The sequence below is a fragment of the Vipera berus genome (genome assembly GCF_964194415.1).
Source record: "Vipera berus genome assembly, chromosome: 15".
NCBI lineage: Eukaryota > Metazoa > Chordata > Lepidosauria > Squamata > Viperidae > Vipera > Vipera berus.
The window spans coordinates 8909993-8926492 of NC_138218.1; the positions used below are offsets into that span (position 1 = coordinate 8909993).

Here is a 16500-nt window from a genome sequence, read left to right on the forward strand (position 1 = left end):
TCCTTTCCCCTCCCCGCCACTTCTTTCTAATTCCGGCCCCCGCGAGCCGCGCTTCCCCGCCCACCCCAAGCAATGCAATGCAACCGGTTTGCAAGGTGGAACCAAAGACCCTCGCCATCTAGTTTCCGAGCGGGGCCGGAAAGCAACGGACCGGAAGTGTGTCGACTTTAAAGCGGAAGCGGCATCCGGTCCTGCTTCTTTCTCTCAAGGGAAGAAAAGTGGGCTTATCGGCCTCGATTCGAGGGGAAATAAACAAGAAGCTTTGCCATTTTCAATTTATTTATTCCTCCCCCCTTTTTTACTCCCCCTTCCCCGGAGTCTGCCTTCTCCGGACGAAACTCCCCTACTCCCCTAAAAGCCGACGCGGAAAGGACGCTCTGCCCTCTCCGACTCTATGCCCCGCCTTGCTAGAGAAGCGGGCGGCGTCGCGCGGAGATGACGTCCGTGCTCCGGCGCCGGAAGCTCCCGGGCCAAAAGCTCTATTGGAATCCGGTGGCGGCAGGTTCGGCGCCCCAAATGAAGCGGCGGGTGGGAGGGAGCGAAGTGGAGAGGGAGGGGGAGAGTCACGGGGAGGGGGGGTCAGGCCCGGGGTTGGAGCTCAGGTTGCTATGGAGACAGCCTGCAGCCAGGGGGCGGGGCCAGGAAGGGGGGGGCGGGGAGAGGTTTTCGGTGGGCCAAAGTGGGGTGGGTGGGTGGGTGGGTGGGAGATGGGGGGCACTGGGGGGGAACATGGCGGCAATGGGACGGGGTGCTGTTTCTTGCCCCCCCCCCCTCTTCCTCCAGGCATGAGGAAAGCTCAGCCCCAGCTTGGCCCTTTGCAAAACAAAAGGGGTGGGTGGGCGTCAGAGGTGGGTGGGGGGAGGTCGGGGTTGAAGTCAGAAATACCTTTTAAACTCCAAACAAGATCAGAATGCAGAATGACAGAGTTGGGAGGGACCTTAGAGGTCTTCTAGTCCAACCCCCTGCTCCAGCAAGGGACCCTATCCCATTCCAGGCAAATGGTTGTCCAGTCTCTTATCAGCCTTGATATAAACGTAATAAGACCCAGCCAAAAGATAACAATAGAAGAGACCCTTAAGTCGCACACAGAATACAGAATGACAGAGTTGGGAGGGACCTTAGAGGTCTTCTAGTCCAACCCCCTGCTCCAGCAAGGGACCCTATCCCATTCCAGGCAAATGGTTGTCCAGTCTCTTATCAGCCTTGATATAAACGTAATAAGACCCAGCCAAAAGATAACAATAGAAGAGACCCTTAAGTCGCACACAGAATACAGAATGACAAGAGTTGGAAGGGACCTTAGAGGTCTTCTAGTCCAACCCCCTGCTCCAGCAAGGGACCCTATCCCATTCCAGGCAAATGGTTGTCCAGTCTCTTATCAGCCTTGATATAAACGTAATAAGACCCAGCCAAAAGATAACAATAGAAGAGACCCTTAAGTCGCACACAGAATACAGAATGACAGAGTAGGAAGGGACCTTAGAGGTTTTCTAGTCCAACCCCCTGCTGAAGCAAGGGACCATATATCATTCCAGGCAAATGGCTGTCCAGTCTCTCATCAGCCTTGATATAAACGTAATAAGACCCAGCCAAAAGATAACAATAGAAGAGACCCTTACGTCACACACAGAATGCAGAATGACAAGAGTTGGAAGGGACCTTAGAGGTCTTCTAGTCCAACCCCCTGCTGAAGCAAGGGACCATATATCATTCCAGGCAAATGGCTGTCCAGTCTCTCATCAGCCTTGATATAAACGTAATAAGACCCAGCCAAAAGATAACAATAGAAGAGACCCTTACATCACACACAGAATACAGAATGACAAGAGTTGGAAGGGACCTTAGAGGTCTTCTAGTCCAACCCCCTGCTGAAGCAAGGGACCATATATCATTCCAGGCAAATGGCTGTCCAGTCTCTTATCGGCCTAATAAGACCCAGCCAAAAGATAACAATAGAAGAGACCCTTAAGTCACACACAGAATGCAGAATGACAGAGTTGAAAGGGACCTTAGAGGTCTTCTAGTCCAACCCCCTGCTCAAGCAGGAGACCTTATACCCTTTCCAGACAAATGGCTGTCCAGTCTCTTCTTGGAAAAAACCTCCAGGGATGGAGCACCCACAACTTCTGGAGGCAGCCAGGGATGGAGGCTCCTGCCCATCAGAGCCACCCCTGTGGGGTAGGATGGGCAGAAGGCAGCTCTGTTTCCCCCCCCCCCCCATCTAGACAGGAAACCAAACCATCAGTGTCGGCACTTCCTTTATTCTAAGGTGGCAGTAACAGCATTTTGCAAGTCTGAAAGCACGTCTTCCTTCTCTTCCTTTCACTGTCCAGAAAAACAGGGAGGGCCCCTACTGAGTCGCTTCCCACGCCCCCATTCCCACACTGTGGCAGCAAATATCTTCATAGGCTGAGGCACACAGGAAGCATACATAGATAGGCTTGTGGGAGATATTTGAGGTTTTGTGCTGTAATGGTTGTGTAGAACAAGTTCCTGGAGAAAGTTGGCCCCATTCCAGAACCACTTTTGTGCTTGCGTGATGGCCACCTCTTACGTCATCCCTCTGTTAGGGCCGCTGTTCGTTATTTATCTTTTTTTTTAAAAAAAATTCCTTTCATTTTCTCCTGTCGGTTTGTTAATCCTTGACACCTTCCTCCACCCTGCCGTAAAATCTCTAGTAGGTGCCTTCTAAAATGAAACAAAACAAAAAAACACGACCGGGCCGTTTGCATGAGCTGACTTCAGCTTTTAGCGTGAGCGATCTGTCTCAGCTCTGGCAGCCTCCAAGAGGAAAAAAAAGCAAAATGAAACAAAAATGAAAAGAATGGAGGAAGGAAAGAAGGAAAGAGCCTTGGGGAACTCTGAGGTGCACGCAATGGCCTTGGTTACTAACGTGAGTTTTTTGTTCTTTGAACAGGAGAAATGGATACAGAGGAAGGTCAGCCCCTGCTGGGTTGCAAGGAGCAGAAGAAAAACTGGCAGCAACCTACCGAACATCATTCCATCACAGACAACTATCTAAGGTAGATGTAACCTCTTTCCCAAACTGTCCAAAGGCTAGGAATAAAAACTGGGAGAACAAGGAAAGGCACAGGAGAAGATTTTTTTTTCCATTTACCGGTCCTCTTTAATCCTCTTTGAGTTGTTTGAGCATCAAACTGCCAAACGAGTTGTTCCTTTTCAAACCGTGCCCTTCGCAGTCTGCAAGGTTGTCTGGGACACTACACTTCCTCTTCACAACCTGTTTTCCTTGTTGCCTTCTGGGAGGCGAGGGCTTCGCGGTATCCAAAGCAGAACATCTGGATTCAGTCACAATTTTGTTCTGTACAGTATTGACCTCTCCCCTCTGTGTATTCAAGATGGGCAGTGATTAATATGTAAGGGGGGAAGGAATATGCATCTGTCGTATGTAGCATGTTTATATGTGTGTTGTGTATCTGTACACTTTTGAGAGCAGGCGACAGAATGTCATTTATAACGCGTGCCAGTGTGCCCACAGTTTTTAAAAAAAGACATTAAACGTTATTGTTTAAGTCTTCACTGGGACCGGTCCTATTACAGGGAATCCTCGAATCACTGCCACGATTTCCCTAAGCGAGACGGTCGTTAAGTGAGCCTTGCCCCCATTTTACAGCCTTTCTTGCCACAGCTGTTAAGGGAATCACTGCAGTTGTGAAGTTGGCAACACGGTTGTCAAACGAATCGGGGCTTCCCCCATTGACTTTGCTTGTCAGAAGGTCGCAAAAGCGGACCACGTGACCCACCCCACCCCCAAGACACTGGGACCATCATAAATACGAGCCCAGTGTCTGAATGTTGATCACGTGACCGCGGGGATGCTGCCACAGTCGTTAAGTGTGAAAAATGGCCCTTAAGTCTCTCTCTTTTTCAGTGCCCTTGTAAGTCTGAACGGTCGCTAAATGAAGGGCTACAAGTTGACTCCTGGTATCAGCACGGGGTTGAAACGTTGCGCAGGCTGTGGGTACCTAATGCCCTCTTTTGATGCACCGCAGGTAAATGTTTCTCTTACCTTATGGAGAGGAAGGACTTCGAAGCATGGCTTGAAAACCTCTCTGCCACGTTTCTCGCCCTGACGGACCTGCAGAGGAATGAGGCGTTGGACGATCTGATAGCCTTGAGCGGGGCTGCTCAGCTCAGGCACCTCTCCAACAGCCTGGAGACCCTCCTCAAGCGGGACTTCCTGAAGCTGCTCCCGCTGGAGCTGAGCTTCTACCTGTTAAGATGGCTGGACCCTCAGACCTTACTCACGTGTTGCCTCGTCTCTAAGCAGTGGAACAAGGTCATAAGTGCCTGTCTGGAGGTGTGGCAGGCGGCCTGTCGGAACCTGGGCTGGCAGATTGACGACTCTGTTCAAGATGCTCTCCACTGGAAAAAGGCCTACCTGAAGGCCATCTTGCGGATGAAGCAGTTGCAGGACCACGAAGCTTTTGAGACCTCCTCCTTGATCGGACACAGTGCCAGGGTGTATGCGCTGTATTACAAAGACGGACTCCTTTGCACAGGTAGGGCAGTCCTGGACCTAAACAGCTGCGGCGAGAGTTGGAGACGGGCGGTGGTTGAAGCATACGCGTTGCCGCAGGCAGTCAAAACACCGGGTCCCAAAAACCAACCGCGCCCCTCTGGCGAGAAAGCTAAATTGGAGCCCTACGGACAAAACCGTCAAGTGTGCAGGAAGTTGGTCCTCCCGGTTTGCCATGCATCGGCTCAGCCTTCCTCCGAGCCCTCTGGCTCCCAGGTCACTTAAAGTAACCTGCCTTTCTTCCCTTTGGGTTGTAGGTTCAGACGACTTATCAGCCAAGTTGTGGGACGTGAGCACGGGGCAGTGCATCTACGGCATCCAGACCCACACGTGTGCGGCGGTAAAGTTCGATGAGCAGAAGCTGGTCACTGGCTCGTTCGATAACACGGTAGCCTGCTGGGAGTGGAGCTCAGGAGCCAAGACGCAGCATTTCCGAGGCCACACAGGGGCAGGTAGGTCGGGGTTTTGAGGAGGGGGTCGTGGCAGGTACGTGTTATGTGGAGCTGCTTCCTCAGTTTAGCCATCCTTCTGCCTCCCATCTTGCAGACTGCTTAGGACAAAAATACCGATAGGGGAAAATGTTTGTAGATCAGGATCGAGATGATGGGTCCTTGATGCTCTCTGACCTGGGTTGTTGTTGTTGTTGTTTTGCAGATAGTTCACCACCAAACTAGATAACATCATCAGTGCTAGAAGGGTGTGGGGTTTGCAGAGGTTAGGAGGAGCAGGAGGAGGAGCGTGGGGCCTTTGTTGCTCTCTGAGCTTGGTGGTTTTCTTGCAGACGTTTCGTGACCCAACTAGGTAACACCATCAGTATTGGAAAGGAGTGTGGTGTGCAGAATGGAGGAGGTGGAGGACTGTAGGGGGGGGCCTTGGCGCTCTCTGAGCTTGGTTGTCTTCTTGCAGACGTTTCATTAACAAACTAGGTAACATCAGTGCTACAAGGGAGTGAGGAATGATGGAGGAGGAGGAGGAGGAGGACTGTGGGGGGTCCTTGGCGCGCTCTGAGCTTGGTTGTCTTCTTGCAGATGTTTCATTACCAAACTAGGCCACGTCATTGGTGCTAATAGGCATGGCACAAATGACGGTGTAAAATGATGGTGTGATCTAGTTTGGAAATGAAATGTCTGCAAAAAAGGAGAACACCCAGCTCAGAGAGCACCAAGGACCCTTCATGCTGGTATGTTCCTGCCGCTCTTCAAATTTCTCTTCCGATTCCACCTCTTGGAAGAGTCTGTGCCTTTTATAATACAATTCTCTTTTCTCTTTCTGTAGTTTTCAGTGTGGATTACAATGATGACTTGGATATTCTGGTCAGTGGCTCAGCAGATTTCACTGTGAAAGTGTGGGCCTTATCGACAAGCGTCTGCCTCAACACGTTGACTGGACACACGGAGTGGGTCACAAAGGCGAGTAGCTCAGATGTTCTCCTTTTCCCAAGCCAACCTCTTGGGTTACTTAACATTTTCTCCAATCAGCTTAGGAAAGGCTTGAGCTGTATATCTTAGAGCTGTTTCATTGACGCTCGAGATCAGAGTTCTCCAAACTCAACAGTTTAAAGATTCGTGGACTTCAACTCCCAGGATTCCCCAGCTAGCATGGGGATGTCAACTGTCCAGTTGGCGAATCCAGAAAAAAAGAACTCCTGGGACATTATTATTTTACTAAGAGCATAAAACTTTACTCAATATGCTACATTGGCATCGAAGAAGCAAAACCAGCTCTGGGTTTCCCGCATAAAAGCAAGTGTTAATTCCCCCTTTTCCCTCCAGTCCAAAACGTCCACCGATCCCTTCTGTTCATTTGGTTATGGGAAACAGCCAGCCACGCCAGGACATCTGCTCTCTGTGTCCTTGAGATGACAGCGCTGTGTCACGGAAGTCGACAGATGTTTGAATGCCATTCTCCCACCTCTGCATTCCAGCCACCCCCCTCCCTGTTAGTTTGCTGATAATTCACATAACAGCGCAGATATTGCTCTACCAGAGAATTAGTACGTTCAGCAGCCCCACTTGTTTACAGGTGATATGAGATCTGACTGTCTGAATCAGGCCCAGGAAACCTGATCTGAATGCACCGGAACAAATCTTAACGTGTTGGGTTGGCTTGCCTCGTGGGCCTGCCTGTAGCCTTTCTGAAATCCACTTTTTTCCCCGGCAGGTGGTCTTACAAGAGAGCAAAGTCAAATCCCTCATGCACAGCCCTGGCGATTACATTCTTTTAAGTGCGGATAAGTATGAAATCAAGGTACGTCCAGCTTTTCATTTAGGAAGCATTGAAATTGGGGGAACAAGGGGGCCGGTGTCTGGAGGACTAGAGAGGGGCAGGTAGTCCTCGACTTAACGACCACAATTGAGTCCAAAATTTCTGTTGCTCAGCGAGACGTTTGTTAAGTGAATTCTGCCCCATGCGAGGACCAGCTGTTAGGTGGATCACTCCCGTTGTTAAGTTAGGGACCCGGTTGTTAAGTGAATCTGGCTTCCCCCTCAACTTTGCTTTGTCAGGTCGCAAAAGGAGATGACACGATCCTGGGACACTGCGGCCGTCATAAATATGAACTGGTTGCCAACATATGACTCTTGATCACACGACCCTGGGGATGCTATTGTGAAAAACGGGCCGAAGTCAACTTTTTTCAGTGCCGTTGTAACGTCAAGTGGTCACTAAACGAACAGTTATAAGCCGAGGACTACCTGTACTCGAGAATTTGATAGATTTGCCCTGTAAGAATTTTCTTCGGGAAGAGAAGATTGGAAGTCAGAAAAGGCAAGATGGCTGCAGCTTGGCGAAAAGAAGGGTGAGGATAGATGAGAAGGAAGATTTTGACACTGAGGTCCCTAGGTGACTTTGAGCGCCGAGTACCTTAATCCTTTAAACAAAGAAAACGGAAAGAACATCGGTTGTTAGGTGACTGTTTCTTCTGTTGCCTGCCTCAAGGCGATGCAGAGTTTGCAAATGGATTCTTAAGAAATTTCAGGTTTGAGGGGACGGTAGTTCTCTCCATTTTTTCTTTTTCTTTTTCTCTTGTTTTCTTTTAAGAGATGAGAAATGTAAAAAAAATATGTGATGGCTTGTGTGAGAAAAAAAAACATTTAAATGCTTAAGGGTAACTAATTTTGAGAAAATCTTAACCAATAAATGTTTTGAATACTGTGGGGAAAACAAATTTAAATCAGAATGTAAACAGGATTTATGACGAGGCAGTCAAGACGATCATCGAAAAGAAGCTTTACGCTGATGTGGTTATTTATTTGCAGAAGCATGAGAAAAAGATTTATATTTCACTGTCATTTATTTAAATAGGAACTGTATTAATTTAAGGTTGGCTAAAGAGAATATGACTGGAAGAAGAGGAAATCAAGGACAGTTATTTTATGGACTATAAAATTGTAGAAATTAATTGTTACTGTTTTCTAAACACTAACCCAGACCACACAATGTTTACCAACTATTAAGGTGTGTGTTAAAAATCAATAAAACACATTTGCTGTGGGATGTTTTGTAGCCTAGAAAAGGAGATTGGACATTTGGGGGGGGGGGCATAATTTATAGCTATAAAACCTATCTTTCTAGTTATAATAATACTTCTATTTCTAACAATTATCTATTCTCAATCATGTTCAAACATCTGATTAATAGTATAATATCCCTTCTAATGGGTCAAAACCTCTATTTTCTTCAGTCTTACTCTAGCTTTCTTCCTTTGCCAACTAACTTGCGGTGGGCTCACGCTAGGCTTTTGGCATTTTCCAAAAAGTCTTATTTGCTAAAGGGAGCTTGTGGGTATTTGGGGAAGTTGTTCCAGGCCCAGAGATGGCAGGAGATGGTCAGGAGTTGAACTTCTAAGGTTGCTACGATTTCCTGGTTTTCAAATTTCTTCTTTTTGTTTTTCCTTTGCAGATCTGGCCAATCGGAAGAGAGATCAACTGCAAATGTTTGAAGACCCTGACGGTTTCCGAAGACCGCAGCATCTCTCTGCAGCCTCGGCTTCACTTCGACGGGAAATACATTGTGTGCAGTTCGGCGATCGGATTGTACCAGTGGGACTTCGCCAGCTACGATATCCTGAGGTAGCCGTTCTGAATTTTTTTTTTTTTGTAAAAAAAAATAAATAAATTACGGAATAGAGGAACTCGTGGCCAGACGCTCCTTTTACCCAAAATGCACTGGGAAGGCCTTGCAGATGCCCCTAAGAAGAAGCTGAGCTGAGCTATCTTCTTTCCGGATCAGTAGCTTTTGTACATCACATTGGCAAACGTTCCCTGGAGGTCCTAAGATGCTTCTGATACTTGCCGTGTCCCGCCTGGAGTCTTCTAAACTGTGGGGTCCTTGGTGGACTCTGGGCTTGGTGGTTTTCTTGCAGACATTTCATTACCCAACTAGGTAACATCATCAGGGCTAGAAGGCAGTGGGGTTTCTGGAGAGGATGAGGAAGAGGATTGTCGGGTCCTTGGTGGTCTCTTAAGGTTGGTGGTTTTCTTGCAGACATCTCATTACCCAACTAGGTAACATCATCAGGGCTAGAAGAGAGCGGGGATTGTGCTTTTTATATGCTATTCAGTTTCTCTGAATGTAGCTACTACGTTTTGTGACACCGTCTCTAAAATTAGGCAGGCCTTAGTCACCCACTGATGATTTTACCATCAGTTGTAATATATTACCATGTCCTGCTCTGTTCAGTTCTGCTTTATCTTAGTTAATCCGTTGCGTTCTTGGGTGCTGGTCTGTGACTCTTACTAAAGATGGATTGACTGATTGATTGAGTGTTCTTGGTGGTTTCTTGATTAGGCTTACTGCTAGTTTATTTGTCTGCGTTGGTAATTACTTGATTAGTATTAATCTTGGTGTTAATCTCTGCTTACCTGGGTGTCGATTGCCGATGCTCACAGCTTCCCAGTTGAGTCTGTCCATTTATTATGAAATTAAAGAGTTTCCATCATATCTTCTAGCTGCTGGCAGATGTTCCTGGGTGCACTCTGCTAGTCTTCCACGTGTCTGTCCTACATAGTGGCTGTTAACAATCCTTACACCATGTGTTACATAGAGGACTCCCCTTTTTTATTTTTTTATTTTGGAGCTGCTGGGTCTTTTGTTTTACTTAGAATATTTTGGGAGGCTGTTGGCGGCTTCTGAGATATTTTACATACCGGATGCTAAGTGTTTTAAACTATAATGGATGACACGTTCTAAACCCAAGCTAAGGAGATGGCTTCTTCTTGTTGGGCGTGTGTATGTGTGTGTGCGTGCGCGCGCGGGCTTCATTATCCCTGTCCCGTTCTCCCGTTGTGATGGAATGTGCGCTTGGAAAAGCGGGATGTGTGTGTGTGTGGGATTCGGGGCAACACAGAGCTTTCCTCTTCCATCATCATCATCATCATCTTCTTCTTCTTCTTCTTATTATTATTATTATTATTATTATTATTATTATTATTATTATTATTATTATTCCTCTTATATTTTCATCTGATTTTTTTTTCCTGCCTTTACTGCAGGGTTATCAAACCACCTGAATTTGCAAACCTGTCCTTGCTGGGCTTTGGTGACATTTTCGCCCTCCTGTTTGATAACCACCACCTGTACATCATGGACCTGAGGACAGAGAAGTTGATCACCCGTTGGCCGCTGCCGGAATACCGGAAGTCCAAAAGGGGCTCAAGCTTCTTGGCTGGAGAAATGGCTTGGCTGGACGGCTTGGACGGACGCAATGATCTGGGCTTGGTGTTTGCCACCAGCATGCCCGACCATAGTATCCACCTGGTTTTGTGGAAGGAACATGGCTGAACTCAGCCGATGGACTCTGGGATATGTGGCTTTATATATATATATATATATATATAATAAATATATAAAGAGAATGGAGACTGCCAGCAATGAATCCAAGGGACAATGCTTTGCATGAACCAAAGTTAACACGAGGTTTTCATCCTGCAACGCACAATCGTCGTCGTCATTTTTTTTTTACCATTTTGTTTTCAATGCCATTTTTGGGAGAGGAGGAGCCCCACCCCCAACCCCCACCCCCGGCACAAAGGAGCCTGTTCCAATTTCTTTCTTTCTTCTCAGAATGAAGGTTTCCCAGCATCTTGACTGTTTCCAACATTGGCTCATACGTATATATCTTATTCGTGTTCAAATATATCCATTTGAGCATATTTTGCGACCGGTTTGGGGTTTCTTGGGGGTTGGCAGGAGGGGGGAAAAAACAACCAACAACAACAGCTCAAGACGATTGAAATGCATCTCTTTCTAACCACTCTCTCCCCGTTTGGAGAAAAAAAGGAAATCAGTCAAATTTGCTTTTTTTTTGTTTGTTTTCTTTAAAAAAAACCCTCTGATTCACCACCGTTATGTAAGATTTGAATACAGCTAGTCCTTAACACCCAACCGCGACAGCCCCAAATTTCTGTCGCTAAGCGAGACAGTTGTTAAGCAAGTTTTGTCCCCGTTTTGGCAACCTTTCTGGCTACCGTTGTTAAGTGAATTGTTAAGCTGAGTTAGTAACCCAGTTGGGAAGTGGGTCTGGCTTCCCCATTGACTTTATTTTATTTTAATCCCATTTATATCCCGCCCTTCTCCGAAGACTCAGGGCGGCTTACAATTTTAAAGCACAAATCAATGTGCTTAGCAGTAGCCTTCATTCTATGTATATGCCTGCTTATTAGGGCTTTCGGCCCCATCTCAAGCGGCATTATTACAAAGTCAGCTTATTGCCCCCAACAATCTGGGTCCTCATTGACTTTGCTTGTCGTAAGGTTGCAAATGGAGAACCACATGACCCTAGGATGCTGCAACTGTCCTACGTACATGCCAGTTGCCAAGTGCCAACTGAACCAGGTCTGGCAAGGCAAGGCAAAAAAAAAAAAAAAAGTCGCGACATGTCACGTGACACGGCAAATTTGACACCCATGTTCTAGACTGACTGCTTGGAACCCATTCCGCTCTAAGCGCTCTAATTTTGGGAGTCATTTTGCGAGAAGGCAGCAGTTTCAGACTCTTGATGAAATCGGTGTCCGCCATCCGGCTCTCACCGCCAGTCCTGGCCGACTCGCTGTTAAGTAACTTCTTTTAACTGCAATGTGTCCTCCAGTGCTTGGCTTTTCCAAACTGGGTGGAAAGAGTTTGCTTACCGGAAGTCCTGGAGAATGGCTCTTAATTTTTAGTCACAATCTTTTGAATTCAACAGGTTTTGTGACAAACCGCATCTTGGAAAGTCCTGGGAAGTCATAGTTAAATGAGAACCCACGAAACCAAGTTTGAGGAGGCTGCCAAGGATGCAGGAGTGAGTGAAAATAAGAGTGTACCTGTGTTGCAAGCATGAACACGGAACTTGCTGTGTTCGGGGGAAGCTGTCTAGATTTAGAGGCCCTATGCTGATCAAATCTACGATTGCATAATACTTTGAGACATAACCGAAGGAAACGCTGGAGAACTGGTGGATGTCTTAGCCAATTACAATTAAGGCCTTGACAATCCTTCCGTCATGATTTGAACTGCGATCTTTCCGGTGACATGCGCCCACATGTTGCATGGGCGTGGATTTCATGCACCACAGACATGAAAACGTGGGAAAGATTCCCATTGCCCATGTTACCTATTCCTCTCTCAATCTCTTCTACATACCGAAGCTTCAATTACAGTGTTGGGTAATCACCACACTGTTAAAAGAATGCGTAAAATTTATTCTCGACCCACACAGGCATGGAGATAAGATTTCCCGGATTCCTTTTTTTAAGAGTTATTTTTTTCCCCTCTGTTTCCCTGAAAAGTTCCTGCTATCAAAGACAGGATGGTGGTTTGGGGGTGGGGGGTGGGGGGGGAAAGGCATCTTGAACTCAAGAGTTACAATAATTTGTGCTTGATAAGTTCTGTTGAAAAACACAAGGGATCATCCACGTAATTTATGGTTGTCCAAACCTGAAGCCATTTCTGTGAAAAACAGGATGCTTGAAGAACAAGTTACACCAACCTCATTTATCAACATTTAATATCAAACTCATCCCATTCCAAAATAATTAAATTTTCTTGACAACCCCGCTCTTCACAAAGGAAGAAATAACCACCATTTTGTTACAGGCATAATCCTTAAAGTTGCTTTCAATTAACAATCTCGGGTGGGCTTCCTTTTGTTTTGTTTTTTGTCCCAAAGTGGTTTTCCCAAAGCCAACTGGTCTTTGTTTTTCCTTGGAAGACATTTTGCTTCGCGTCCAAAAGCTTCTTCAGCTCAGAAGAAGCTTCTTGGATGAGAAGCGAAATGTTTTCAAGGAAAAACAAAGAAAATCCAGTTGCCTTTTGAAAAAGCACCTTTGGGACAACCCCGAGCTGGATGACAGAGAATCTCCATAGACATTCCTTTTGTTTTGTTTTTTATTGTGTTCTGTGAAACTGCCTTGAATGACTAAACTGTAAGTTTTTAAGCAACATAAATTTAACTTAATTGATGCGTTTCATTGTAGAAACTATGACACGCATATGACTATAGTACAATAAAATGATGGCTAACTTTCTGGGGATTGCAGTATCCGCCTAAAATTATCTAAATTCAATTTTTTTTAGAGTTACATTCATCCATTGTTGCTAGCTATCATAGTTTAAAATTTAGTTCTGGATGATGTTAACAACCAGTACAATTTATTAAAACTTCCCAAAAACTGTTCTCGGGGCGCACTCCTGACAAGAGACAAATGACGTCTCTGAGTTAATCCTCTTTTAATTAAACAGCAGATAAAGCAACTCAGTTTTCTGCAAAGCCAGGATGTAAGAGGAACTATACATTTAATCTCTCTGATTTTTTTCTCTAAAGGCGTGAACGGCGCACACATAGGCTGGGGGGAGGAAAACGCTTCGGGGTTCAAGTGAAAAAAAGCCAAAGCTTTTAAAAGATTTTTGCAAGGCTTTCCCAGAACATGCTCCAAATGGCTCGTTTGCCGAGAACCTCATCAAAAACTTTATTAACGTTGCTAATCAACGATATGTTGAACCTCCAAATGGCTGTGTCCCTCACGAGATATTGTTCCCCAAATTCACTGTCAAGGTGTCTCCTACAATTGTAAAGGATTGCGACGTCCCTGGAGACTTCGAGCGTTCGACCGTATCCTTTGAGAACGGAATGGCTGGAGGCCTGAACCACGCTCCTTGGGTTTACAATCATTTTCTTCAAAATATTGATATGCAGCTTATTGGGCTCTCGATAAACATGTTGCAATATGTTCACTCCGGGGATGGCTTTCCAGAAAGTGACATTGAATTTGTCCAAAGACAAAAACACATTCTGAGAAAAAAAGTGACTCTCAAAAAAGAAGATCCCAGCTCCTGGATGCTGATCCTCAAGGCTATCGATCATATCTTTCCAGCTTGGGTGTTTTAAGGGAAGGATAATTTCATTGATATCGTTAAAAACCACGTATTTACTTCTGTACATGTTACGGTAAATGCAGTCATTTAAAACGGTCGTTTTCCCATAGCCCCAGTCGTGGTAAGAGTACCAAAAAGACGACAGACGCACGTAGGAAGTAATTGGCCAAAGTATGATCTCAAGAGTGCCTTCTTGAACGTAAAAGTTTAAAATCCGGTCCATGAGCGAGCTGCAGTTCATTTTGTATATAAACACTTTCTTGGCCCCCAGGGTTTTGTACATTTCCATGCTTTGCACAAACTGCAGGACGTTGTCGTAATTCTCGGGCATGACAGACAGACAGACGGTGTAATCCCTCAGAAACCAAGTCCTGGAAACCCGGTTGTTGATTTCAAACCACGGGAGGTCAGCCATGGATCCCCTAGTGGATGGGTGAATGGACATATACTGGGGCAAGCAGCGTTGCGGTTCCAAACACACAATATCTGCCGCCCCAACCGGGAGCCCAAATCTCTCTGGGTGGATGTCAACGCTTGCCCGAATGATAGATATGCGATTGTCATGACCGCAGCAAAACCAGCAATAAAGATCTTGGATTTTTTTGTAATGGACCACTGCAATTGCCCGGGTGAGGTTTTGTTGCCGGTCATCGTGGTACAACGAAATGATAAAGGTTTTGTTGTGTTTTAAGGCAGTGATGGTATCCTTGACCAGCTCACCTCTGCAAGGGCCCAAGGATAGCTTGCTTTGTGAGGCTGGGGACGATGGCCTTCTGGGGTACATTTCAAAGAGCAGAAGAATTAAGAAAGGGACGGCCATCCAAACCATCTTGCTCTTGAAGCGAGGCATCTTATTCCTTTGATGTTGCTACAAAATATGTACATTAGACAAGTGAGAGGAGTAAGTAAAATTACGTTATTCCTCCTTAACAAATGGCTCCCTCTTAAAAGGAATAGGTTTTAAGAGAAATCTCTTGAGCCCTCGGTATTTATTTATTTATTTTTGTCATATTTATCTAGTGTCTACCGGAGGTGGTGACCCTTTGAGAGCTGAATGCAACAAAATTTCATTTTAATGTATACTGATTTTAGTGTACATTCAAAGTGACAATAAAGTTGTTATTCTATTCTATTCTATCCTATCCTATTCTATTCTATCCATATTCTATTTCTATTTCTTATTCTATTCTATCCGTATTCTATTTCTATTTCTATTTCTTATTCTATTCTATTCTATTCTATTCTATTCTATTCTATTCTATTCTATTCTATTCTATTCTATTCTATTCTATTCTATTCTATTCTATTCTATTCTATTCTATTCTATCCATTTCATATTCTATTCTATTCTGTTCTGTTCTATCCTATCCATTTCATATTCTATTTCTAATTCTATTTCTATGATTTCTAATTCTATTCTATTCTATTCTATTCTATTCTATTCTATTCTATCCATTTCATATTCTATTTCTATTTCTATTTCTATTCTATTCTATTCTATTCTATTCTATTCTATTCTATTCTATTCTATTCTATTCTATTCTATTCTATTCTATTCTATTCTATTCTATTCTATTCCATTCCATTCCATTCCATTCCATTCCATTCCATTCCATTCTAAAATAGAATGGAAGCTGAACAACGTGCTTGTAAAGGTGTGTCTGTTGCAACCTGGACATTTCCTGAAAAAAAAGAAGCCCTTGTTGCTTTCTTTGCAAGGCCTTTCAACAAAGGTCCAGTTGCCCCACCATTCAAAGGAAGGCACCTTTGTCCAGCAACGCCTGTTCCACCTGGTGACTGAATAGCTCCATTTTCTCAGACCTTAACCACAGCTACCTTGAGAACAACAGAAAGAACCTACCGATAAAGGAGAATATTTGTAGATTGAGGTTTGAAAGGAGACTTTTTGTAGATCAGGGCTGAAGCTAGGTAGCATCATCAGTGACTCAACCTGAGCCTTTCCTGAAAAACAAGCCCTTGTTGCTTTCTCTGAAAGGCCTTTCAACAAAGGCCCACCATTCAAAGGAAGTCAGCTTTGTCCAGCAGCACCTGTTCCACCTGATGACCGAATAACTCCATTTTGTTAGGCCTTAACAACAGCTACTTTGCATACAATAGATTGAAAGGAGAATGTCTGCAGATCAGGGTTGAAACTGGGTAATATCGTCAGTGTTAGGAAAGAGTGGGTCCGCTAGCACTGATGATGTTACCTAGTTGGGTCATGAGACATCTGCAAGGAAACCACCAAGCTCAGACAGCACCAAGGACCCCACAGTCCTCCTCCTCCTCCTCCTCCTCCTCCTCCTCTCCACAAACCCCACTCCCTTCTAGCACTGATGATGTTACCTAGTTGTGTCATGAGACATCTCCAGGAAAACCACCAAGCTCAACGAGCACTAAGGTCCCCACGACCCTCCTCCTCCTCCAAACCTCACTCCCTTCTAGCACTGATGATGTTACCTAGTTGGGTCATGAAACGTCTGCAAGAAAACCACCAAGCTCAGAGTTACTGTATATAAACAGGGAACAGTATTGAAGTTTGCAGATGATACAACAGTGATATTATTTGTGTAATCTAAATCTAAAAAATTTACATATATATATATATA

General features: G+C 45.1%; 2 protein-coding genes across 2 annotated transcripts; one reads left to right on the plus strand and one right to left on the minus strand.

Moving 5' to 3' along the window:
- The first annotated feature begins 446 nt into the window (after positions 1–446).
- Positions 447–10911, plus strand: FBXW2 (F-box and WD repeat domain containing 2). Its single transcript, XM_081339432.1, has 8 exons — positions 447–502; positions 2918–3023; positions 4014–4523; positions 4798–4992; positions 5816–5949; positions 6701–6787; positions 8441–8610; positions 10033–10911. Exons 3-8 carry the CDS (start codon positions 4034–4036, stop codon positions 10319–10321), a joined length of 1365 nt encoding a protein of 454 aa, XP_081195558.1. The 5' UTR covers positions 447–502; positions 2918–3023; positions 4014–4033; the 3' UTR covers positions 10322–10911.
- Positions 10912–13412: 2501 nt separating this feature from the next.
- Positions 13413–14741, minus strand: LOC308674760 (uncharacterized protein; the record flags this gene model as incomplete). Its single annotated transcript, XM_081339491.1, has 1 exon — positions 13413–14741. One exon carries the CDS (start codon positions 14739–14741, stop codon positions 13413–13415), a length of 1329 nt encoding a protein of 442 aa, XP_081195617.1.
- Positions 14742–16500: the final 1759 nt, after the last annotated feature.

Excerpts from the sequence above, each read along its gene's own strand:
- FBXW2 (XM_081339432.1), top strand. The coding sequence starts at position 4,034 with ATGGAGAGGAAGGACTTCGAAGCATGGCTTGAAAACCTCTCTGCCACG. Across the intron at positions 4,524-4,797 it reads AGACGGACTCCTTTGCACAG|GTTCAGACGACTTATCAGCC; the intron begins GTAGGGCAGTCC and ends TTTGGGTTGTAG. Across the intron at positions 4,993-5,815 it reads CCGAGGCCACACAGGGGCAG|TTTTCAGTGTGGATTACAAT; the intron begins GTAGGTCGGGGT and ends CTCTTTCTGTAG.